The following is a 26,342-nucleotide window of genomic DNA, read 5'->3' as shown; positions in this document are numbered from 1 at the left end:
TTCACCCCCACCACCCAACACATTCTGCATACCACTACCCAAGTTCTCTTCCTACTAGCTGACTTTCTTCATGCCAGTCCTTCCCAGGAAACTTCAGTGACCAGCTCCTGAGCAACACAGCATTTTTCAAATGCCAGTGCATTCTATACCTTCTTCATGGTTTTTGTCAATTCATGCAACACCTTTACTCAAATTATTTTCTTTAATTTGACTTTAAGTCAACTTTCTTTCTTTTTCCTTGGCCTCTCTTAAATAATGACCATGAGAGAGTTATGCATTTTTGTAAAAACATAAAAAATATAATGCAAATAAAATTTTTTTGTTCATTTATTTGCCCTCTGAAATCTTGAGAGATTGGACAACTGCATTTTGGAACCCGCTGGCTTCCCAGAAGGCCCTATACCTTCATCCTACCTGTCTGGTCTTACCTCTAATCTCTATGTCCATTGCCTGGGTTGTGATGCACCCCTCACTGTGTAGTGCCATGGGTAGCTATTTGCCATAAAGATTTCTCCCACAGCTTCTGTGTTTTGTGGCACACATCACATGTTCACAAGGCACTGAGGGGTTTATCTTGCTTATCTTACTCCCCTGCTAGATTGCAAGTTCCTTAAGAAGGAGGTCTTACTGAATTTTGTATCTCAGAGTATGACACAGAATAGGCACTTAGTAAACATTGAATTTTATAATTTATTTTTTATTATACTTTAAGTTCTGGTATACATGTGCAAACATGCAGGTTTGTTACATAGGTATACATGTGCCATGGTGGTTTGCTGCACCCATCAACCCATCTTCTACATTAGGTATTTCTCCTAATACTATCCCTCCCCTTGCCCCCTACCCCCAACAGGCCCTGGCGTGTGAGGTTCCCCTTGCTATGTCCATGTGTTCTCGTTCTACTCCCAATTATGAGTGAGAACATGTGGTGTTTGGTTTTCTGTTCCTGGGTTAGCTTGCTGAGAATGATGGTTTCCAGCTTCATCCATATCCCTGCAAAGGACATGAACTCATCCTTTTCTATGGCTGCATAGTATTCCACATGTAGCATATATGCCACATTTTCTTTATCCAGTGTACCATTGATGGGCATTTGGGTTGGTTCCAAGTCTTTGCTATTGTGAATAGTGCCACAATAAACATTTGTGTGCATGTGTCTTTATAGTTGAATGATTTATAATTCTTTGGGTGTATACCCAGTAATGGGATTGATTGCTAAGTCAAATGGTATTTCTGGTTCTAGATCCTTGAGGAATCGCCACATTGTCTTCCACAATGGTGGAACTAATTTACACTCCACCAACAGTGTAAAAGTGTTCCTATTTCTCCACATCCTTTCTAGCATCTGTGGTTTCCTGACTTTTTAATGATCGCCATTCTAAGTGGTGTGAGATGGTATCTCATTGTGGTTTTGATTTGCATTTCTCTAATGACCAGTGATGATGAGCTTTTTTTCATATGTTTGTTGGCTGCATAAATGTCTTCTTTTGAAAAACGTCTGTCCATATCCTTCGCCCACTTTTTGAAGGGGTTGTATGTTTTCTTCTTGTAAATTTAAGTTCTTCGTAGATTCTGAATGTTAGCCCTTTGTCAGATGGATAGATTGTAAAAATTTTCTCCCATTCTGTAGGTTGCCTGTTCACTCTGATGATAGTTTCTTTTGCTGTGCAGAAGCTCTTTAGTTTGATGAGATCCCATTTGTCTATTTAGGCTTTTGTTGCCATTGCTTTTGGTGTTTTAGTCATGAAGTCTTTGCCCATGCCTATGTCCTGAATGGTATTGCCTAGGTTTTCTTGTAGAATTTTTATGGTTTTAGGTCTTACATTTAAGTCTTTAATCTATCTTAATTTTTAAGTTTCTAATCCATCTTAATTTTTGTCTAAGGTATAAGGAAGAGGTCCACTTTCAGTTTTCTGCATATGGCTAGCCAGTTTTCCCAACACCACTTATTAAATAGGGAATCCTTTCCCTATTGTTTGTTTTTGTTAGGTTTGTCAAAGCTCAGATGGTTGTAGATGTGTGGAGTTGTTTCTGAGGCCCCTGTTCTGTTCCATTGGTCTATATATCTGTTTTGGTACCAGTACCATGCTGTTTTGGTTACTGTAGCCTATTAGTGTAGTTTCAAGTCAGGTAGCATGATGCCTCCAGGTTTGTTCTCTTTGCTTATGATTTTCTTAGATATACAGGCTCCTTTTTGGGTTCCATATGGAATTTAAAGTAGTGAACTCCCATTCACAACTGCAACCAAGGGAATAAAATATCCAGGAATACCACTAACAAGGATTGTGAAGGACCTCTGCAAGGAGAACTACAAACCACTGCTGAAGGAAATAAGAGAGGACACAAATAGAAAAACATTCCATGCTCATGGATAGGAAGAATCAATATCGTGAAAATGGCCATACTGTCCAAAGTAATAACATATAGATTCAATGCTATTCCCATCAGGCTACCCATTGACTTTCTTCATAGAATATGAATTTCTTAATTTATAAGCTAGCAACTGGAATTTTGATGTTTCAAAACACTACTATGAGTTGAGGCAGATCTTTCCTTTTCTTTTTTTTTCTTCCCTGTTTGCCCTGAGGTAAGCAAACAGTAGGTGCTTGTTAAATTTGACATAAGAATTGTGTAGTCTTAGTCCATTCCAACTGCTATAACAAAATAGCATACTCTGGGTGGCTTATATATAATGGGAAGTCCAAGATCAAGGAAGGTGCCAGTATACTCGGTGTCTGGTGAGAACCCACTTTCTGGTCATAGATGGCGCCTTCTAGCTTATGTGCTCACATTGTGGAAGATGCAAGGAAGCACTAATCCCATTTATGAGGGCTCCACCCTCATGGCCCAATCACTGCCCAAAGGTCCCACCTCCAAATACCGTCATCTCAGTGGTTGAATTTTGAATGTGAATTCTAGTGGGGGAAGGACACAAACATTTGGACCATAGCACAGGGGAACACAAGAAGGCAGCTAAGATGGATAATGAACAGTGACGATAATTCAGATCATTTAGCCATTCTTAGTTCTTTTAAGCCTAAGATGAGTTTGAACATCAAACACATCATGATTTTGATTATTGAAGGCAAAGGAGTGTGAATGTGGAGCCTTTTGCCTTCATCCACAATTTAAAATATGTTATTTGTGTTAGGTAACTACCTCTGTTCATCCTATACTGGCTCTAACTTGGAGATGATGTTGAATTCTTTTCAGGATGGAATTGGTGCCGTGTGTGTGTGTGTGTATGTATGTGTATGTGTATGTAAAACAGAGAAAGATAGTGGTCCAGAGGCCAACACACCTGGAATCTATTTGTGAGGGTCCCTGCTTCAGTCCACGGCTTGGGCCATTCATTTATTTTTCGCTAAGTGAACATCTGGGATTCAGTTTGAGACGCCAGCAAGTTTGGATGGGATCTCAAAGCTGTGGTTGGGATGTGGAACTGCTCGCCTGAGGTGGGAGTGAGCGAGGTGAGCGGGGGCTCTTAAACTATTTCTGCAGACTTCAGTTCAAATGCAATAGCCAGAGGGTTGAGAAATCCTTCCCATGCTGGAAAAGCATTAAAAAAAATAAAGGAATAAGGAAAAGATTCAATCAGATCGAAGTGACAATACAATCTGAAAAGTGCCCCTTTCCCCCTTTTACCCAGCTCCCTTTCCATCCTACAGTTCTCGTATTATCCAGGTATCTTCCTTTTCTAGGAAAAAATAATAACAAAAAAACCTTGGACCTGAATCGGAGGAAATGCTATGAGAAAATAAAAATTCTAATTAGTTATAGATGAGAATTGGTCACAGATGATTACTCTACGTTCTTTGGTTTATGCCAGAAAAGGCTTAAAAGAACTTTTTTTGTTGTTACTGGATATGTAAATATAAATGTAAATGCCTAGATAAACACACAGAGAGGCACACCATCATTAACAGATCTTGCAGATTTCGAGTGTTGAGAATAAAAACGAAAGAGAAATTTGTCATTCACAAACTAGGAATGTTTGAATCTTTTACTGTCAGGACTTCTTTTGTCACTTTGAACTAACTCAGAACAAAAGAAAAGGCCAATGGGTTCAAACAGGATCATTTTAAACAGCGCACTTCCAGAAAATTGTGCTGAGTTGCACCTGCCCTCTCTGACATCTACTAGCTAGAGTATTTCTATTTCAATTTGCATCTGTCAGTTTCCTACCTGTGGGTCGAAGGGGTTGGAGACCTAGACGAAAGGCCTAGAATAACCCAGAGAGAACATGGAGAATCTGTGGTGGACTGTGCTCATACCATCTGATTTAGAACCAACTTTGCTGCATTGTTTTGGGGGTCTTAAAAAGGGAGAAAAATCCTAAGAACTGCCTGAAGTATTTTTCTCTTAATTCCTAGTAAAAATGAGTAGATATTAACCATAGGCTACTCAAGGCCTGCTTAATGTCTTGATGGAGTGTGCTTTTGCAGAATGAGGCTAACGCATTCTCAGTCCCTCTTCCCTTCCCCCAACATAGCTCTTCCATATTTATTCCCAGGCAGCATGGAAAAGAGAAAGTTAGAGTTTAGGGGCCATCCACTTTTTCCTTTTATTAATAGCACCCCTCACTCTTCTGATATAGAAACCTTATGTGAATGCCCCACCTGGTGTAAGGACGCTCGCCCTGACTCTGGCTTCACTCTGTTCTGAAGCTGCCTCTGCTTCCCTCACCCTACTGCACAAAACTGCTGGCATGAGCCTCTTGCTCCAAACTCTCAGGACCCTCTTTCAAGCAGTATGGGTCCAAGTGTTTGATTTGTGCTATTGTGTTGTGACTGTTCAGTAACCTGGTTGTGATACTCTAGAAGGTGCCTAATGAAATCCTCTGGTTTTAACAGCTGAAGTGAAAGCCAGCACAGAGGTCTTGGGCAGCAGCACACAACTCATAGCACTTTCAGTTCTTCACAAAGTTTGCCTTCTTTGGCTCATCTGTTCCTCTAATTCTGTGAGATAAGTGGAGTAGATATTCACTCATTTAGTCATTCAACCAACCAATGAACCAACCAACTAACCAATAAATATTTATTGAGCACCTACTAGTTGCCAGGCTCAAGTGGCAGTGAACAAAACAGATAAAAATCTTTCTTCTCATGGCACTACACATTTGAATGGATATTCTGGTAGGTATCATTTTGCCCATTTTGATGTAAAGAAACCAAGGCATAGGGATATTAAATCCTAAAGCTGTGTAGTACATTAAGAACGGGACTTAAAATTCAAATATTCTATCCAGCTCTCAGAATAAGGAGAATAGAATAGGTCATCTTAGGACTCATCTCATCCAACCCACTGATCCTGTTGATGGAGGAAACCAGGGCTGTGGTTTACATGAAGTTGCATAGCTCTAGGGTAGAGCTAGAATTATATAGTACGGCCTTCCTAAGTAAGCCCCAGCCCCATGCCCTGTCCAAGAGTTCTTAGACCCTGCAGAGGCATATAATTCATAGATTTTGTCACTTGTCACCATCCCTTACCCGCTTAATGAGGCCCCCTCCCTCATTACTCAGCATAGATTTCATGGCTCATTTTCATAATTACTCTAAGCACATTCCCTTAACTCCTGAGCCCCTCTCTTCCTCCATCATAGTTGCCTGGAAACGCCCTAACCTTGGCTGAATTCAGTCTTCTATTGTTTGCACCCTCTCACCCAGGGGACTTGAATGTTGCTGAAGAAAAACACATGCTTCTGTGGACGAATCTCACTCACAGCTCATGATCACTAACCTCAAATGGGCATTGGCTGCTGCCTGGTAACCCTCCAGCCTTTCCTAAACAGCGATGTCTCACCTTTCCTTCTCAGTCATACCTCTCCTCCTCTCTCCCTGGCCTCTACTGAGAATCTGGCTTTGTTTTTCACTGAGGAAACAGAAGTGATTGGAAGAGACCTTCCACAGATACCCACCACCACATCTGCCACCCCCTGTCCCCTGACTTCTGCCTTCCTGCTGTTGCCACAGGTGACCCGTCTCTGACCCTGCCAAAGGCCACTGCCATCCCTGTACACTGGAATTACCTCTGTTGCCTGTTCAGGAGCTTCACTCTAAAATTTTTCTCCTACCTCCCCTAAATCATCAATGTGCCTCTCTTCTGGTCATTCTCATCAGCACAGAAGCATGTCACAATTTCCTTCATCTTAAATAAATGATAAACCCCCACTTGACCACATTCTCTCCTAGCTATCAACCCATTTTCTCTCTCCTTTATTTTAGATGTCTCAACATCATTGTTCCTTTTAATTTTCCCCCATTCTTTTTTGAACCACTCCTGCTAATAAGTCATGCCCATCTTTGGACCAAGCAGCTCTTTGCAGGGTCACCAATGGGCTCTTCATTGCTAAACCCAATGTTATCCTCATCTTTCTCTGTGTCTCAGCAGAAGTTGGCTAACCAATTCCTCCCTCCCTCCTTGAAACTCTCCCTTCACTTGACCTTCACAACTCTGCTCTCTCTTGCTTCTCCCCCACCACACTGGGAGCTGTTTCCTCCTTGCTCTGGATGGTGTAGCCCAGAACTCAGTCCACACTCCTCTTGCCTTATCTTCATCTCCCATGGTAACCACATCCAGGTTCATGACTTTAAATTACCACCTACATCTCTCTATCTTGGTCTTATCCCTGAGTGCCCCATATTTGTATATCCCATCATCTGTTGGGCATCTATAATTGGGAATATTTGTAGGCATGTCAAATTTAACATATCCAAATCTGCCCCCCACCCCCTGCTCTACCCACAGTCTTCCCCATCTCGGGTAACAGTAGTTCCAAAGTTTTAGATGCACAGGCCAAAATATCAGCCTCATCCTTGACTCTCCTTCTCTCTCTTGCCTTGCCTCCAATCCATCAGCAAATCCTGTCTGCTCTACCCTCAAATTATTTATAGAATTTGACTACTTCTTAACACCTCTGCGGCTGTTATCCTGGTAGCAGGGTAAAGAGCATTCCCAGAGAAGGGAAGAGCATGTGCAACAACTCTGATCCGGGGAAAGCTGCAAGAGTAGAAAATCTCAAAAGAGATCCAGGAGTGATTCTTGAATCTGGGGAGTTGTCTGCCTTGTTGGCCCCATTATGAGATGTCGTGGGGAAGAGGTCACTATAGGGATGGAGCTTTGGTGATTGCCAAGTGGTCTGACTGCCTGAAATGGGTCTGGCCAGCTCTGAAGTTATAAATGACTATTAAGTTGCATGTATATTTTTATCTGCTCTGTGTGTGTGTGTGCACATTCACATGCATGCATAAATGTGTGCTTTCTTCCACCCTAAATATGTTTTCTTGGAGTCTGAGCCCTCAGTGTACTAATATATACCCATGTACAATCTTCTGGGGATCCCCAGAGACCCATGCCCTTGACTTCAGTGCTGTATAAAGCAACATGTTGGCTACGGCCTCTGGGGTTCCCCTGCATTGTTCTAGGCAAAAATTACTTAGGCCTGTGGGTCAGCCATCCTGGAACTAGAGGACTCACAGTGCCTTTTGGTCCACTCTCTGCAGAGCCAGTGATTTTCCACCGCTGCGTAGACAGGACTCTTGTCCATCTTCTCCCTCACCCCCTTCTTTTCTCCTGAAATCAAGGTCTTCTGGATGCAGGGGCATTTGGGCATCAGGGGCATGTGGAAGTAGCCAGGGCAGGGGTCAGAGGCAAAGCAGGCTCAGACCATTATGTACCCTACATTTCCCTAACAGTCATGTCGTTGGAGAAAAAGTAATCCAATGTGAGGTACAGGAAAGGTCAAAAGAGGTTGTTTGGTATGTGTGTTTTGGGGGTTGCGGGGGGGCTTTGTGCTTGTTTTCTTTTCATATGGAGTCCTGAGGTGGATCTCAATAGGATGTGATCCTGACCAAGCCCCCAGAGTTCTCTAGAACCACATAAATAGGGCAGGGATTTCCTGAGACTCTCACAGCCTTCTTCTGAAACCAGAGAGGCAGGGCCAGCAAATATTCCTTGTTTCTATCCTCCCTCCTGGGATTATTGGGCAGCCTTTTGTTGACAAAGCTCCAAAAAGTTAGAGAAGCAGAATGGCAAGGGGGTTAAAATCACAGGTTTTGGTGTCCAAGAGACCTCTGTTCAAGCCTTAAGTTTGGGCTGTGTGATTTTGGAAAAGCTACATAACCTTGCTGTACCTCAGTTTCCTTATCTTAATGACCATAACAGTGTCTGCTTCAAGAGTTGCTTTAGGCCGGGCGCGGTGGCTCAAGCCTGTAATCCCAGCACTTTGGGAGGCCGAGACGGGCGGATCACGAGGTCAGGAGATGGAGACCACCCTGGCGAACACGGTGAAACCCCGTCTCTACTAAAAAATACAAAAAACTAGCCGGGCGAGGTGGCGGGCGCCTGTGGTCCCAGCTACTCGGGAGGCTGAGGCAGGAGAATGGCGTAAGCCCGGGAGGCGGAGCTTGCAGTGAGCCGAGATCGCCACTGCACTCCAGCCTGGGCGACAGAGCGAGACTCCGTCTCAAAAAAAAAAAAAAAAAAAAAAAAAGAGTTGCTTTAAGGATGAAGTGAGATAATACAGATAAAACACCTAACACAACACTTAGCTCATAGTGGTAAGTGCCCTATGTGAACATAAAAAAGGAAGGAAGGATGGATAGATGGACAAGGACAAAGATTTTTTGATTTATTTTATTTTATTTATCTATTTTTGAGACAGGATCTTGCTCTGTTGCATAGGCTAGAGTGCAATGGCATGATCTTGGCTCACTGCAACCTCCACCTCCCAGGCTTAAGCAATCCTCCCACCCAGCCTCCTGAGTAGCTGAGATTATAGGTGTGTGGCACCATGCTCAGCAAATTTTTTGGATTTTTTGTAGAGATGAGGTTTCACTATATCTCCCAGGCTAGTCTCAAACTTCTGGACCCAAGCAATCCTCCCGCTTTGGCCTCCCAAAGTGCTAGGACTGTAGGCATGAGCCACTGTGCCTGGCTGATAAAGACATCTTTGCTGTTTTGATGCTTAAGGCATACTGGTTGTTAAGATAGTCCTCAACCAAATATCCAAGTGTTCCTGTAGATTTCCCAGCTTCCTTTGCAGCTAGGTTTGTGCCATGTGACTAGTTCTGGCCAATCATGTGAGAAGCAGTATGAGTCACTGCTGGGTCAAGAGAGTTAAGAGCTGATGTACTTCCTCCTTTCTTCTCTTCCCCTGGCACAGCAGCTTTGGAGGCCACATTTTCTCTAAGGTATCATACCACATGGAACAAGCCCTTTACGTGAGTGTGGAATAAGTGTTTATTGTGTTAACCCACTGAGATTTTGGAGTTCGGTTGTTATTGCCTTGCTGACCAATACAGTCATCTATGAAGGAGAAATAAATCTCCTGAATTTCCAACCTCTTGGGACATCTAGGGATGATTATAATGATAATAACAGTAGCTGTAACAGCTACCACTTATTGAGCCCTTGAGAAACATTGCAAAGCCCTTTACAGATGTTAAACCATTCAGCCCTCTCAGATATCCCATGAGGTACATGTTTTGCTATTACATAATAATTGTGTTCCTAAAATAATCTTTAGGTTATTTTTTAAAAGGGTTTTTGCAAACAACTTCAATGAGGAAAAAAAAAAAAACTGCTTAGGGATCAGAATTTTAGAATATGACCACAAAATTATTTATCCTACAGAAATGTCAAAAATAAAGGGGTTTTTAATTGCTATTAGGACTTTCACAACTTACAAACTAAAAAATAACAGATTTTCAAAATTAGCGTAAGCTAGTCTAAATGTCATTGAGCAAATACTGAATACCATGGAAGACAAATCTCAGGTCAACTCGCAGCTAAGCCATCAAAATAAATTGTGGGTTGGTCCACACTTACTGTAAGGAAGCTCTATTATATCTCAATGAAGCTGCTTGTCCCTCCAAAAAAGGGAAGCCACAAAAGTAAAGAATAGCATCATTCAACTAAAATGGCCATGGGTATTGAGTCTGTAAGCCATTAGGCTTTCCTGCCTCACATGTGGGGGCCATTCCTGATCATGACACTGGTATAAACCAACAACCATCACAAATTAGCTTCCTTATTGAATTGCTCAGATTAGATCCAGTTTGCATTATGAAAATTCGCATAGCAGGAAAAAAAGTCCAAACTGGCTATTAAACAGGTGAGGAAACCAAGCAAGTAAGAGGCCTTCAGTGACTAGAGCAAACAACAAGTTGGAACAGCCCCACAGCAAGGATCTCTGCTCTTTTGACTCTCCAGAGTTCAAGTTTGCCCGTGATTTATACTGACATCTGTACATCTTCATAGTTGATGATGTCATCTCTGAACTGATGTTTGAGGCCTGCAAAGTTTGGTTCTGCCCTTGCCCGGAGCCTGTACCCATCATCCCTGGGGCTTGCTGGCCTGGAGCAGCAGCTGGCAGGAAGCATTGTCCCTCTCCCTCTCTCCACTGGGAGTGGCATGGAGCCTCTGCTCTAGATGACAAAACTGCTTGGCTTCTTGTTGTTGAGACATGTGAGTGTTTCTGAAAGTACCAATAGACTGAGAAAGAATTCAGCCTGCCTAAGAAGCTGCCTGGGGAAGGGGAAACAATTGAGTTCATTACTAAAGCAAACAGTCCTGGTGACCTGTAGGGATTAGCATGCTTTGACTTTCTTCCTCCCTCAGGCCTGATTGGGCAGCTGAGATCCCACACATTTCCCTGAGGAAAGAAGGGGACTTATATGCAGTGGGCCATGCCCAGGCCCTGGTGGCCCCTCACCCCTTCCCTTTCCTGAAGGAGGGGAAGTAGTGAGCCCTTCCCCCTGCTCGCTTTGCTTCTCAGTGAGGTTGATACCTCTGAAAGCTGAGTCTCTAAGTAAAGTTTCTGAAGGACGAAGACAGACTCAGGCAGGCACTCTGGGAGCCCTGTTTACCCCCATATAGTGTGACTTCCCAGCTCACCAGGGTTATTGATTAATCAGGCTCCCCTAGCTGGCCTTTCCTACCTTTTGGCTTATTCACGAAATTCAGCAGGCCCTTCTGGAAGGTTCTTTGTGTGCCTGATGCTGTGTTGGCTACTGTTGGGACACAAAGGAATTTTTAGTTGTATTTCCCAGTTTTAGCCTTTGAAACGTAGGTGATAAGACAGTTTATAATGAAGGGCTAAATTAAGAATTCTCACTACACATAGTAGGTAAGAGCACAGGCTTAGCAGCAGGCACCTGGGTTCAAGTCCCACCAACTATCACATTGGTCAAGCTTGACTTTGGGCAAGTTCTTAACTGTCTTAGGCCGGTATTTCCTAAATATAGGGATGCGAAGAGCGCTGGCCCTCTGAGTGTTTCCATGGAGATTAAATGAGGTAGTGCATGTAAAGTGCTCAGTACAATGCCTAGCTCATGGTTTTAGTGTTATTACTAGCTGCTGCTATTGGTTGTCAAAACATATTTGAGAGATTTCAGTGTTACAGAAATCCTGAATCTAAACACACACCTTCCGCACGGTGTTCTTCCCTTCTCTGTTCCTTTCATTAGGGATTGGTAATTTGACTGATCAGTTACTCAACCTGGAGCCACTTTTCATACTCACACTCCTGTAACTCCCTCAGTCCTCACGTACATCCTGTCACAAAACCCAGTCGATTGTACTCACCTCTCTCTCCTACACTTCCGCCACACTGTTATCCTTAACCAAGTCTTCACACAGAGACACTGGTTACCCAAGAACCCTGTGAACTGGTTTTCCTGCTTCTGATTTCACCCTCTTCCAAACCGGGCTTACTGCTACTCAGGAGATGTGTGTGTGTGTGTGTGTGTGTGTGTGTGTGTGTGTATATATATATATTTTTTTTGAGTCGGAATCTTGCTCCGTCACCAGGCTGGAGTGCAATGGCGTGATCTCACCACAACCTCTGCCTCCCAGGTTCAAGTGATTCTCCTGCCTCAGCCTCCCGAGTAGCTGGGATTACAGATGTGCACCACCAAGCCCACCTAATTTTTATATTTTTAGTAGAGATGGGTTTTCACCATGTTGGACAGGCTGGTCTCAAGCTTCTGACCTTGTGATCTGCCCGCCTTGGCCTCCCAAAGTGCTGGGATTACAGGCGTGAGCCACTGCACCTGGCCAGGAGAACTTTTGTAAAATTCAAACCAGAGTATCACTCCCTTGCTCAAACCCTTTCTCTGTCTCCCTCTTACTATCTGTAAAAAGCCAAGCCCAAATTCTTTATTATGGATAAAAAGGCCCCTTATGGTATGACTGCTGCCTAGTTGTACACCTTTATCACTTGTGTTGGCAGGTCACCTCTGCGTTCCAGCAATGCCAGCCTGCTTCCCAAATGCCCCTCTGTCTCCTGGCCCTCCATGGAGTACAGAGCATGTATTGCTCTCTCAGTCTAGAACTCTCCATCCCTGTCTCCTTAAGGAGTCCTAGTCATCCTTTAAAACTAAACTCAAAACCATCTTCCTTGGGAAGTCTTCTTTTAACAAGGACTGGGTTAGCTGCTGCTTCACTGTGTTCCCACGACACCTTTGCTTTCAAGATCATGGCAATTTTTTGTTTTCAGGTCTGTCTTCTACAGTAAGCATATGACATTTTTAAAAGAAGGGACTGTATCTTACTCATTTTTGTATGTTCATATTGAAAAAAATGACTGGAGAAATTAAAGAATGGATAGATGGGTAAATGGTGGTTGGATGGATGAGTGAGTGAATGCTTGGGTAGATGGGTTGATGGATAGATGGATGGTGGTTGGATGTACAGATAAATGAACAGTTGGATGGATGAATGGTTGAATGGATACATGGATGAATTCAATGAAGTGGCAAAAATTTCTAATTATATCTTACACCCAGGTACATCCAGAAAGGCCTTTAGTGGTTCCACAAAGACAAGGGCCTATTTCTTGGTGCTTCTCAGTTCTGGCTGAAAAATCAGTGTGACTTTGCAACTCAGCAGCCAGTTGGTTTTTTTACCTTTGTGCTCCCCATTGTTGCATTAGGAAGGCTGAGAAGGAGTTTTGATCTGAGCGGGAGAGGGAATACCTAGGAAGGCCTTATCCTGTCATTGCCCTGGCCCACATCTCGTTTGCTGACTTTTTCAGTTCTGTCCTCATATGAGTCGCATTCAGTCCTGTTCTCCATTCAGTAATCGTGGATTTACTTCCAGCTTGAACTATGGCAGGAGATCTCCACCTCTGGGCCCAGAGTAACAGAACAGCAGATGGCATGAGTGCACTGTGGCCAATAGCCGCTGTCTGCACCCGGCACTTACCTGTTTATCAGGAGAACAGCACGTCTTATTCTGTTCATTTTCCTGTTCAGGGGCTGCTTTCATAGTGGCCACATGGGAAGCGTACCTTATACAGCTTGGAGCCTTCATCACCTTTTCAAGGAAGACTTTCCAGGCCGGGCTGTTCACTCAGTAAATATGAATAGATCCTGGAGTTACCTGGAAATACAGTATCTAGCTCCTTCTGATATTGAGAACCAGGAGGCGACCTGCCCAAGCTCAAGTGGAAAGGTCCCAAGGCTTTTGGGATTGCCCCACCCATCTCCCCCAGAATCCTCATTCAGGGTTTATGAAGCAGTGGGCAGCGCACAATTGACTAAATTTGGTTGTATTTTTATTTTTGTCCAGCCACAAATACCGGCAAAAAACAAAATGATTCCTTCCCTTCCAGGAGCCTTGGAGCCAAGCTGGTTTTATTTTTAGCTTCAACTCTGGTTTAGGGTTTTCAGCAAACTGAACACCCTACTCACTGCAGACAGCGGCAGGCTGGGTTTTAGGATTTTTGCCTAGACTGGAGTGTTGGTTCTCTGAATGTAACTCTTATAAGGCTTATACAGCTGTGACAATAGAGGGTGGGTCCAGACAGACCCACATAGAGACCCAGTTCCTGCCTTGGGGACCTCCAAGAGAGTTCCTTTTCAGGGAGGCCCATGTACACAGAGTGGTTCATTGCCTTGGATGGGTTGCAGGAAGTGGCAACTGTGGATGAAAAGAAACAGAAAAATTAAGAAAGGGAAAGGGATAGGGAGCTGTTATTTATTGAAAGGCTTCGAGTAACATGGTGGTTCAGAACTAGAGCTCTGGAGTCTGACCGACTGGGTGCAAATCCTGCCACTACCACTCCCTGACACTGTGGCCTTGGGGATGGCTTGACCTCCCCAGGCTTCAGGTTCATTCTGTATGAGACAGGATTAATAATGACACCTACCGTGAGCACTGCTGCAGTTGAGATCCTGTCTGTGTAGCGCGTGACATGGCGTTTGACATGCATGTAGAACTCAGTCAGCACCATTATCATCACTGTTGCCATGCTCTTATTGCAGTGCTGAACACTTGCATAGACACTGTGTCATTTAAGACTCACCGTAACCCATTTTGCAGATCCAAAACTGAGGTCCAAAGGGCTAGATAGCTTGCCTCAGATCTCACAAGGGCACAATATAGCCAGACCTGTGCCCAGCCCCAGTGAATCCCGAAGACATCACATCAAGCCTTCTCCAGTTCCAATGGCTTCCAACTGTTATCACTGAGAACATGGGAACTACTTGAAACATAAAAATAGATATTGCCTCATCCTGCTCTTCCCAGAGTTCCCCACTTTTTTTTTTTTTCTACTTTAGTGACAGGAACACACAAAAAGCAGATACTGGCAGTGGTCGAAGAGCACCAGGCAAAATCAGAGACAGACAGTGGAACGGTGGTTGCCAGGGGCTGGGAGAAGGAGAGACGGGGAGTTGTTGTTCAATAGGGACAGAGTTTCAGTTTTGCAAGATGAAAAAGTTCTGGAGATTAGTTGCTCAATGATGTAAATATACTCAACACTACTGAACTAACTACACTTTTAGTGTACAGTTTTTTTATTGCTAAGAAGATAAATCTCATGATATGTGATTTTACAGCAATTTTTAAAAAATAAAAAGCACTGGGCTAGGAGTCAGGCTTCCCTCAGCTGGGTACGGTGGCTCACTCCTGTAATTCCAGCACTTTGGGAGGCTGAGGCGGGCAGATCACTTGTGGTCAGAAGTTTGAGAACAGTCTGGCCAACATGGTGAAACCCGTCTCTACTAAAAATACAAAAATTAGCCATGCGTGGTGGTGCGTGCCTGTGATCTCAGCTACTGGGGAGGCGGAGGTAGGGGAATCACTTGAACCTGGGAGGTGGAGGTTGCAGTGAGCCAAGATTGCACCATTGCACTCCAGCCTGGGCAACAGAGTGAGACTCCGTCTCAAGCAAAACAAAATAAGAGTCAGGCTGCCCCAGAGGTGGCCAGGGAATTAGAGTTTATCTTATCCAACTTTCCAACCTTTCCTCCTTGCCTCCTCCTAATCAGGAGTCTCGTGAATGGCATCCCTGCCCAATGCTTACCCACTCGCTGCATGGCTGTCAGACTGAGTAGCACCCTCTTGACAGTGAGCTTATTATGTGAAGTCTTCAATGCTTCTCTCTCCCATGCTTTGTCCTGCTTGGCCTCCTTCTAGTCGCTCATCCCTCTAAAGTTGTTGTCCATAGACCTAGGAAGAAAGAGGGGGGAAATGGGAGCAAAATCCCAAATAGGGAAGCATGTTTGCTTGGTGGCAGGGGAAGGGGGCCAGGAGCTAGGGAGAAGCTCACCTTTTCTATTCCTTAGTTTGCTTAGCTCTCAGATGGGGATCATATAGTTATACCATGTAATAAATAGGACACACTCAATTCACTCTAAGTAGAAAAATTCATCAGGCTATGAACTGCTCTTTGGCTCTGAAGAATTCTGGGGACTGTGGGGTGTATGCTTTAACCATGGTTTAGGTGGCTTCCCATTTCCCTTGCTAGGCTGTGTCACCTCACTAGGGCAGAAGGGCGTGGGGTTAGCATGCAACAGGGCCTCTCTCTTGGCCTAATGCTCCCAAGAAAGCAGCCTTCATGAGATCATAATGGTGACTCTGTGTCACTTAAAAACTCAGGTGGCCTTTCTGTGGGTGTTTAGCATTGACCATGCTTAAGAGAGACTGATTGGCTCTGTTGGCCAACATCCAATGTGAGCCATCCCTACTGGGCTGATTTTTGCCACAAGCCCCACCTCATGCCCAGACCTTGGTTCCTGACCCAGCGCGTACTTCTCCATGAGTCCCAGTGGAGACGGTGATAAGGATCTATAATACTGTTAGGGGCTCATGAAAATGTTTTAATTTCTTCTAATATTGGAAGACAAAAATGAACTTTTGGGTAGAAATGTTATGTAATGTTAATATATTTGCATTTATACCAACATAGTTATAAAATATAATATGAAAAATTTTTTTGATGGAGAAAGCAGCCCACAAAGGCAAAATTGCCAAGGACCCACAAAACTCACAGTGGAACCCTACTCTGGTCCACAGAGCCAAGATGGCCAGAATTCCATTTTGTTCCTCAATCCAAGGGGATCTGCCATGCCCTCTTCTCTATTCCTAAAGCAACTGCTATCTGCTCCCATGATCACCATTTAGGATCCTGAATATTTCCTCTGATATTTCATTTATGGTTTCTTCTTTTTCTTTCTTTCTTTCTTTCTTTTTTTTTTTTTTTTTTTTTTTTGGACATAGTCTTGCTCAGTCACCAGGCTGGAGTGCAGTGGCACGATCTCAGCTCACTGCAACTTCTGCCTCCTGGGTTCAAGCAATTCTCCTGCCTCAACCTCCCAAGTAGCTGGGACTACAGGCATACACCACCATGCCCAGCTAATTTTTTGTATTTTTATTAGAAATGGGGTTTCACCATGTTGCCCAAGAAGGTCTTGAACTCTTGACCTCATGATCTGCCTGCCTCAGTCTCTCAAAGTGCTGGGATTACAGGCGTGAGCCACCGTGCCTGGCCCCTTTATGTTTTTAGGGGCATATTTCACATGCTATTTCCATCACTCAGCAATAGCTACATGGAGCTCATGGCGAGAAAAGTTCAAAAGTCTTGTCTGGTCCATGGGAAGGAATATTGTGATCCATTAGTGATGTCTGTCCAAGATCACAGCTGATGGAGGCGTGGCAGCACAGTGCGTGTGCTGTTTTTTTACTTTTGACTGACCTTTGCTTTGCGTTCCCAGTCTGACTCTAAGCCCCACCGACAGGGACTATACCTTACATGTGTTGAGCAGCCCATACTGAAAGATGTAGAGAGTCTCTTAATGCCTACTGATTGATTGACTGATTGATTAAAGCGGTATCTGAATACATTTGATCTGGTTTAATGTCTCCTTGACATCCTTCCATTCTCTTTCCTCTTTAGGCGCCTGAACAAGAATAAGCTCCAAGTCCTTCCAGAATTGCTTTTCCAGAGCACGCCGAAGCTCACCAGACTGTGAGTAGAGTTGCCTTGTGTTCTTTACCTTGTGCCTTGCCTGGCTTTGGTGACGCGGAGGATGTGGTTTGTGGAGCGCCGTGCCGTGTGGAGCTTGGCAGTTAGGCCCTGACATAGAGACTTGGAGCAGGGCTTTGACCTGACGTCCACCCCCAAACACTTCCAGGCCTGACTTCTTGCTCCTTCTCTCAGACATCGGCGGCTTGTGTGATCAGTGAGGACTAGTGATGTGTGGTAGTCGATCAATGGCCTTGCAAGGAGGGAGGAGATGCTTCCATTTACTGTGGGTCTGAACTTACTTCAGGGAAATTCCCTGAGCTGGGGTTTGAGATAGGTTTATTCACGCGAGACTGCCAGTGGTCTCAGAAGACAACGGTTTGGACCAAACACGGCAACCTTATCACCTTACTGGTTGGAGCAGCTCCTGCCTTTTCCTTTTTCCCACTTCCTAGCGCTGCCAGTTGAGGAACCCTGGGTCTGGGGGTTTATGATTTTGTGGGGAAAGGAAGAAGCATGTTGAATTTTGCTTTATCCTTGTCAGTGGTCCAGGGTAAAATGAGGAGAGGGGAGAGTTGGAGATACCTCTATTATTCAGTGGGAGAGTTTGGAAGCCCAGGAGCTGGAGTTGCAGGTGACAGTGGAGACTGTGATTCATGTATTGCAGACGTCAGGCAAGTGCTAATTAAATTATTGACAGTGAACCCGAAATCATGCTGGTAGTGACTCAGTTCATGGGGTGTACTGGATTGCCCAAGGCTCACCTTTCTGAATGAAGCGACACAGTCCTGGATGGCTTTGCAGTCAGGTAGCAAGATTTACAGCCTGGCTGGGAAGACTCTAACATTGCAAGGAGGCTCCAATGTTGTGGCCACCATTCTGATTCCCAATGGTTGCATTTAATGCCTACTTGTGCAGCCAAACACTGCATACAGGCTCTGGGATAAATTGGGAAACACGAAACACATGTCAGTGTGTGCACTTACGAAGGAGTTCTGAATTAGGAATATATATTTATATATGTCTATACACCCAGCCACACACACACACACACAGACTATATACATAAATTTATTTTAAAAGGGCACTTTGCTGGAACAAGAACAGGCAAGGGTTGTCTGGTATTCCAGTCATGCAGTGGTCTTGCTTGCCTTCTGAACTTTGTCGGGTCTCCTCTTGCTGTGTGCCCCGTTTCTCTGGCTCAGTCGCCTTAGCTGACTTTGCTAAATGTAGGAAAGGCTATACCCTCCTTTTTACTCTTCCAGTCTGGGTCTGCCTGGATGGGCATGGGGGCAGAGGAAATATTGTTCAGCAGCCTGGCGGGTCCAGAAGAGCTGGATCAGCTATGCCAAATAGGCATACCAGAAACCACCCTGGTTTGTAACATCCCCTGCCTTGTATAGCTCTGCCCTTAGATGCTCACATAATCACCATCTCTCCACCCAGTACTGCATTGCACCTTTCAACCTGCTCTTAACTAAGTACTGCAGCAGAGTATATACTATTCATCTGAGAAATGAGCATCAGTTTAAAGGCAAAGGGAAGGTACCTGTGAGGCTGGAATGCTGGACGACTTTATGTGGGTGGGGTCTGAGCATCCCAGCGGCTGCAGGTTGTCAGGTGGGCTAGTTCTTGCTCACAGAAACCTTCCCATGGCTATCAGGTGATGGCCATTTTTTGCAGAGTTGGTCTTGATCCAGGCAAAGTAGGAAGTTCAAGTGGTGATAACGGGTCTCTGAGATTCTGGGAGCCAGGGACGTGGGCATGAGGAACCTATGAGTTATGTCCTCTGCCATGTCCTGAGAGAGCTTGACAGAGTCACTTTTCCTTTGGTATCTAAATATCTTCATCAGTAAAGGGAGATACCCTCTCCTCCCTTTTACCTACCTCGTAGAGGAACTGTAAGTATCCAGTGAGATCATATGGTGTGCATGTTTTTTTTTTAAATTGCTGTATAAGTGTAAGCACCAAGGCAACTCTTATTACTCCTACAGTTCCCGTCTTTACCACCTCAGTTTCTGATCTCCTTTCTCTGGGAGGCATGAAGAGACTAGGAGTTGTGATAAGCATTGAGGTCAATTACGCTGAGCTTTTGCGTCAAGTCAGAGAGCTGCAGCTGGGAAAGCAGAGATGACATTTGACTCATTTTGGTATCCGTCTCTTGCTGGGTCCCTGTCCGGGGGTAGTTTGGCACACATAGGCGCTCAGTCAGTGATGGTTGAATGGGTAGATGAATAAATGAATGATATAGGCCTAAGGATAGAAACAGCGCCCTTGGCGAGCTTTGATTCTTTTATCCACTGTTCATTCATTTATTCGTTCACTCACTCATTCAGTAAGGTTTTCCCTGCGTGTCTGTTCCAGCATGGCCTCTGTTCTGGGTGCTGAGCTGTAGACATGAAGGATGTCCAGTTCTCTGTGTGCCCTATTATGACACACTTTGAATGGCTGCCAAAAAGCTGAGAGCTAAATATAGTTTTTTTTTTTATTGAAGCAGCTATATTAACCCAAGTTTGGGCTATAATCAGCAATCCCTTTTTCTCTCTGGGCTTGATCTTTGATTTTCCTTAATGGCCCTCTGTGTCTTTGTCTTATTTTGTCAGCCACTCCAGAGCCTTTTTGGAAGTAAGCAGGGTACAAATTAGAAATCAATAACTGTGCAATCATGAGTGTGTGTACATATGCCACTGGCTCTGTTTTAAAAGAGCACTGCATCTCAATAGACACAGTGAGGCATTTTTCATGCTAAATGTGGGTTCTATGTGGCTGGCTACGCTAGAGTATGCCATGTGGGACAAACAATTCTTGATACTACTTTTTTAATTTGTCGTACAGGCAAAACTACTTAATATTTTGTATTTATCCAAAGAATATCTCTTGGAAAGTCTATAGTCATGTAATAAAAACAGGCTTTGAATAGTAATGAAAAGGGAAATAATATTTATGAGAACCTATGCTGTGACTATAACACCACTCACTAGCAAGTGACAGAAGTTAGTTTAGCCCAGAGAGGCAATATATTGATTCACATAGCTGAGAAGAGCAGTAGTAGTTATGAATGGCTTCAGGAACAGCTGGATCCAGGGTCTTGCAGATGTCATTAGGTCTTCATCTTGCTCCTTCACTCCCTTGGAACCATGGACTTGTTTGTGAGCTAATGCAAAAGACTCAAAATGCACTAATTCAGAGATCCTGGTGAAGAGGGACTTGGTCAATGTTCCTGTTGGAAAGAACTGAGGGTAGACTCTGGTTACTTAGCTTGGTCATATATGCCCATGTCCCAGCCAATCAATGTTGCTAATGAGATGGTGTCCTCTGATGATCAAGCTGTGTTCATCCCACTTGCTTAGAGAATGGGCTCCCCACAGTAAAGAGTAATTCTGCTATCAGAAGACAGAAGAAGGGATGTGAAATGCGAAAACAACAGATGTCTGCTAGTGTATTGAGCATCCACTGTATATGCAGTTCCCTGTGCTTTGAGTACTTTGGATCCTTACAATAGCACTTCCAGATAGGTAATAGCACTAGCAAACACGTTGAGTGCCAGGTGCTGTTCTGAGCACTTCGTGTCTATTAACTCATTTGATTTTCCTGACAACTCTGTGGGATAGGCACTATGGTTAGTATTGTTCTATACATGTGAAACAGGTACGGAAAGGTTAAAGAATTTGAACACTATCAGACAACTACTTAGTGGCAGAACCAGGGTTCACATTTGGGTAACCTGACTCCAGAGTCTGCATTTGTCTCTACTGGGAGTTCCCTGCCTAATCCTCAATCAATGCTCTCATTTTATAGATGAGGAAATTAAAGCTCAAAGTTTAGATTATTGCATATTACTGCATATATATATATGTATATATTATATATCCCATCTATCTAAGAAGCAATACTGTACTGGGCACTTTGCCTCAATGCTTAGACTTAACCATCACAATGATCATGCAAAGAGAATCATTATTAAATCTATTTCTAAAGCTTAGGGGTATCTAACTTACCCATAGTTGTATAACTAGGATGCAATGGAACTAGGACTTGGTACACATCTGGGTCTCTGCCAATTCCTTATGTTTTCTAGCATACCACACTGCCATGCTAACTACCATGGGCAGCTGAAGTTATGCTCAAAAGGATTGGTGATGGACCTGTCATATATCTGAGGGTTTCCCTTAGGACTTTGCTGGCTACCCTCCGTGTACCCATCGTCACAGCCGGTACCATCTGACCCATGTGTGTATTAGCGGGGTATCTGTCCTCTTATGCTGTTCAAACACACAGAGCATGAGCCATAGAATCCCAGAAATCCCAGATCTTGGAAGTGCCCTGAACTTATATTGCTGTGGTCTGCAAAATGCCCAGTGAGGTCTCCACCATACTTGGGTCACTCAGTAAATATTTGCCCCCTGACATCCTGACATAGATCATGGTCAAGTGTGGAGACTGGGCTTCTGTTCTTTCTAGGCTCCTTGCAGCACCTGACCCAGAGCAGAGGACAGGAGGAGGCAGTCAAGTGAAGGGGTTAAGGGACTGCCCACTGTGTGTCCTGAAACCTTTGGCAAGTTACTTAACCTCTCTTGTCCCAGGTTCTTCATCAGTAACATAGACAATGGTAGAAATGACTTCTCCATGTTGTTGTGAGGATAAATAGGAATTATCTGGGGGAAAAAATTGGCATTGAACAAAGCACATAGTAAATACTGCATGGAAGATGGTCACGGCTGACCTTGACTGGCCAGCTGATGAGAGCAGTGCATACGCTGAGGCGCTGGGCTCTGTGGTATAAACATTGCAGCACCTAGGGAAGGAGTCCAGTCTCCAAATTAGAGGCGGGTTGGATGAGCACTGCACTTGGAGTGGGAAGACCTGGGTCGTCATGCTGGCTCTTCTACCTGTAAGCTGTGTGGCCCTGGGCATGTTACTTGGCCTCTCTGGGCTTCATCTAGCGAGGACAGGATGGAGCATGATCTTGCATGGCCTATAGGCTATTAGTTTCTCCCTTTGCCATCCCCTTCCAGGTTTTTCTTTAACCTACCCATGGGAGAGACAGTGAAGGATTTCTAGTTATTTAAAGGCTGACTGGTTAATATTGCCAGAAATTCTTTAGAAGGAGCAGAAGGCAAGTTGCAAACAGTGATTAAAATCCCCTGCATGGCTGGGTGCAGTGGCTCATGCCTGTTATCCCAGCAGCTTGGGAGGCCAAGGCAGTCGGATTGTCTGAGCTCAGGAGTTCGAGACCAGCCTGGGCAACATGGTGAAACTCCGCCTCTACCAAAAATACAAAAATATAGCTAGACATGGTGGCCTGCACCTGTGGTCCCAGCTACTTGGGAGGTGAGGTGCAGGGATTGCTTGAGCCCTGGAGACAGAGGTTGCAGTGAGCTGAGATCACACCACTGTACTCCAGCTTGGGCGACAGAGTGAGACCCCATCTCAAACAAACAAAATATACCCTCTGTGTTTTACCAGATTAGAGAGCTTTCATGGGGGCTGAGGGACACATGGTTCACAACTTTTTTTTTAAGAATTTATCATTGCAGTCGGGAGTGGTGGCTCATGCCTATAATCCCAACACTTTGGGAGGCCGAGGCGGGCCAATCACTTGAAGCCAGGAGTTTGAGACAAGCCTGGCCAATGTGGCAAAACCTTGTCTCTACTAAAAATTCAAAAATTAGCCGGGCATGGTGGTGCATGCCTGTCATCCCAGCTATTCGGGAGGCTGAGGTGAGGATCAATCGCTTGATCCCAGGAGGTGGAGCTTGCACTTAGCTGAGATTGTGCCACTGCACTCCAGCCTGGGTGGCAGAGCGAGACTCTGTCTCAAAAAAAAAAAAAGAAAGAAAAGAAAGAAAAAAAGTTTATCTTTGCCATATAAGGATGAGCAGTCCAAGGGGCTCCTTTCGGCCCACCTATCCCAGATTCAGGTTCAAATAGTCTGTTCCATATTTGGTAATGGTTTAAAACTTACAGCTGCCGCCGGGCACGGTGGCTCACGCCTATAATCCCAGCACTTTGGGAGGCCAAGGTGGGTGGATCATGAGGTCAAGAGATAGAGACTATCCTGGCCAACATGGTGAAACCCTGTCTCTACTAAAATCACAAAATTAGCAGGGCGTGGTGGCGCACGCATGTAGTCCCAGCTACTCAGAGGCTGAGGCAGGAGAATCACTTGAACCCAGGAGGCAGAGGTTGCAGTGAGCTGAGATCGCGCCTCCGTCTCAAAAACAAACAAACAAACAAAAAACCCATAGCTGCATAGGCAGTTGTACTTGCAGCCAGGTGGAGGGCTTATCTATTCTCCATTCCCTTCTATGAGGTATTTGACAGCTTTAAAAAAAAAAAAAATGCCACTGAGGCTAAACCTGCTGTCGTTCACTTGGGCAGTGGAGTTGCAAGTGACTTGGAAAGTTAATCCCCAGGCACCCAAAAACTGTATGCAATGTGGCCAACCAACTTAGCCCCGAGTCACTGGCACTGTTATCATGGAAGAGCAGATTCCCCACCAGAAAGTTCAGCCTGGGCAACATGGTGAAACCTGCTAGCCTGCTAGTTCAAGGCTGCTAGACTCCAGCTTCCAGGGAATTTGCTTCCCAGAGCTGAGTCCTCCTCTGAACTTTTATCTCGGCTGGTGCGCACTGCCTCTTCATATTCACCATTTTCTGCTTTTATCATAGGTGTCATGTGTACATGCTCCAAGCCCACACAAATTGAAAGCTGCATTCAGAACCATGATCTCATGTTTCTTTGAGGCAGTCCAATATTAAAGCAAGGATCAGAAACTTGGGAACCAGACAGACCTGGGTTTGAATCCCCCCTTCTGGTGACCCTGGGCAAGTGACCTAACTGTTTTCAGTCTTGTGTTGGTTAGCTATACAATAGGAATGCTAATCATAGTTCCTACAATAGCTTGCTCAGCTACCATCACACAATACCACATGCTGAGTGGCTTAAACTACAGAAATGTATTTTCTCACAGTTCTGGAGGACAGAAGTCCGAGATCAAGATGCTGGCTGGGTTGGTTCCTCCTGGCGCCCCTCTCCTTGGCTTGCAGATAGCCACCTTCCCTGCTGCCGCCTCACGTGGTCGTGCCTCTGTGCTAGCATACCCCTGGTGTCTCCTCCTCTTCTTATGAGGACACCAGTTATGTTGGATTAGGACTCCACCCTGCTGGCCTCATTTTAACTTGATCACCACTTTAACAACCTAATCTCCAATATGGTTATGTTCTGAGGTATTGGGATTAGGGCTTCCACATAAGCCTTTCGGGGGTGGGGGGCAGGGGCAATTCAGCCCTGATCAGTTCCCAAATGTGTGTGGTGTATTTGCTAGGGGTCAGGTGCTCTGCGAAGCGTTTCACCTATATTCTCTCACTCCCTCTCAGATGTCAGAGGTAGCCATGATATTATCCCCATTTTAGAGAGACTGAAACAGAGGCCTAGAGATTTAGACAGCTTGCTCAAGGTCACAGAGCCAGTAACTGGCTGAGCCAAAGTTGAAACTCAAGCTTGCCTGACTCCAGAGCCCACATTCCTAACCATGATTCCTGTACTGTACTACTGAGAAGTTAGTAACTAAAGTGCCAGGTGCCTAGTTACGAATTCAGTGAATGCCAGCTCCTTTATCTCTATGAAGCCCTAAATGAGCTCCGAGTTGTTGAATGACTGGAGCCGTGCACCTCTAGGTAGTGCTTTCTGCTACTCACAGAGCCCTTTGCAGCCACCTTCGTCTTCCAATTCAGCACTAAACTTTAAAACATAACTACATGCAATATGTGTCCCTATAAAACTCTGCATTGATGTGAAACAGTGCTATAAAAGTGAAAAACCAGTGGAGAAAACAAAAACCATACTACCCAATTTTCCAGTGGAGTTGTTATCTGATGTGGTGAAATGATAATAGCACAACAGAAAAACCAATCCATCAGGCTGGTGGGGGGCTTCAGAGACTGCCCGCCTGCCTGAAGCTGGATGCAGAGACCTGCTCCCTTGTGTGCCGGCCCGGACTTCAGAGGCCAGAGATGGCAAGACCAGCTTCACCATCTCATAGGTGGGGTGATGTTTTTCAGGGACACAACCACCTGAAGCTCATGGAAAATGTCCTTGCACACTGAGTCCCCATTTCCTGATTTTTCTCCCTGTTCCCCCAAACGCTGAATGCTGCAGTGAGGCCAGCCTTGTGTTTGTCTTATGGCACATGTCATCAATTCCAGGGTTTGTCATGCTTTTGAAGACAGGTTTTGCTTCAATCTGTGTGTGGACAGAGAATGGATTATGGTGGGTGCTGAGTCATTCTCTCTGTAGTATCTGAAGCCAGTACCAGGGATGAAGGTCTGGGAGGTGTCATCCCTCTCCTCCAATAGGATGTGTCCAGCTGAGCATAGAAGCCTGTGGACTTACCACAGAGTTGATAACAAGGTTAACATTTAAATGGCCTTGTAGATTCTGCGTTACAGAATTTTTGAGCTGGGAATAGCAATCTAGACCTGTGCTTCTGAAACTTTAGTATGTATCTGAACACCTAAGGATCTTGTTAAAATGTGAATTCTGATGGTGTGAGTCTGGAGTGTGACCTAAGGATCTGCATTTCTAACAGATTCCCGAGTGATGGTGCTGGCCTAGGACCACAGCAGAGCAAGGACCTAGCCTATGGTTGGTTTTCAAACTTAGCATATAGAAGCAAATCTCTTGAAACGATGGTTAAAATGCTGTATCCCAGGCCACACATCCAGGAAGTCTGGTTCATTCGATTTGGAATGGACCAGGGGATTTGACTTTATAAATAGGCACCCTAAGTGATTTTGTTATGTGTCACTTAGGGGCATACTTTAGAAACACAGATCTCATACAGCCTCTGTTACTTTATATATTTTGAAGGAAGGAACCAAACATCTTTTGAGCACCTAATGTATGCTAGGTACCTTATGTTGATGCCAACTCCTTCAGTCCTCCCAAGAATCCTGCAGGAAAGGTGTTTTTAGGTCTGCTACACTGATGATGAAACTGGGCTTGAGTTTCACTCACTCACCAGAAGTGAAGCCAGGTCTCTCTGACTTTCTCACCCTCTTACTCCCTGTGAGTTTTTCCCCTACCTTAT

The 26,342-nt window shown here is 44.7% G+C and overlaps 1 protein-coding gene across 4 annotated transcripts in view; it reads left to right on the top strand.

Moving 5' to 3' along the window:
• The window catches only part of SLIT3 (slit guidance ligand 3), a 641,659-nt gene that overhangs the window by 91,575 nt on the left and 523,742 nt on the right, over positions 1-26,342 (top strand). For all 4 annotated transcript variants that reach the window (XM_025387957.1, XM_025387956.1, XM_025387959.1 and 1 more), the window contains exon 4: positions 17,183-17,254. In XM_025387957.1, the coding sequence (XP_025243742.1) occupies positions 17,183-17,254 (72 nt within the window). The remainder of the gene's footprint in view (positions 1-17,182; positions 17,255-26,342) is intronic.

The sequence above is a fragment of the Theropithecus gelada genome, chromosome 6, assembly GCF_003255815.1.
Source record: "Theropithecus gelada isolate Dixy chromosome 6, Tgel_1.0, whole genome shotgun sequence".
Classification (NCBI taxonomy): domain Eukaryota; kingdom Metazoa; phylum Chordata; class Mammalia; order Primates; family Cercopithecidae; genus Theropithecus; species Theropithecus gelada.
The sequence above is the reverse complement of the archived record's forward strand: the minus strand, read 5'-3'. Positions and strand labels throughout refer to the sequence as shown.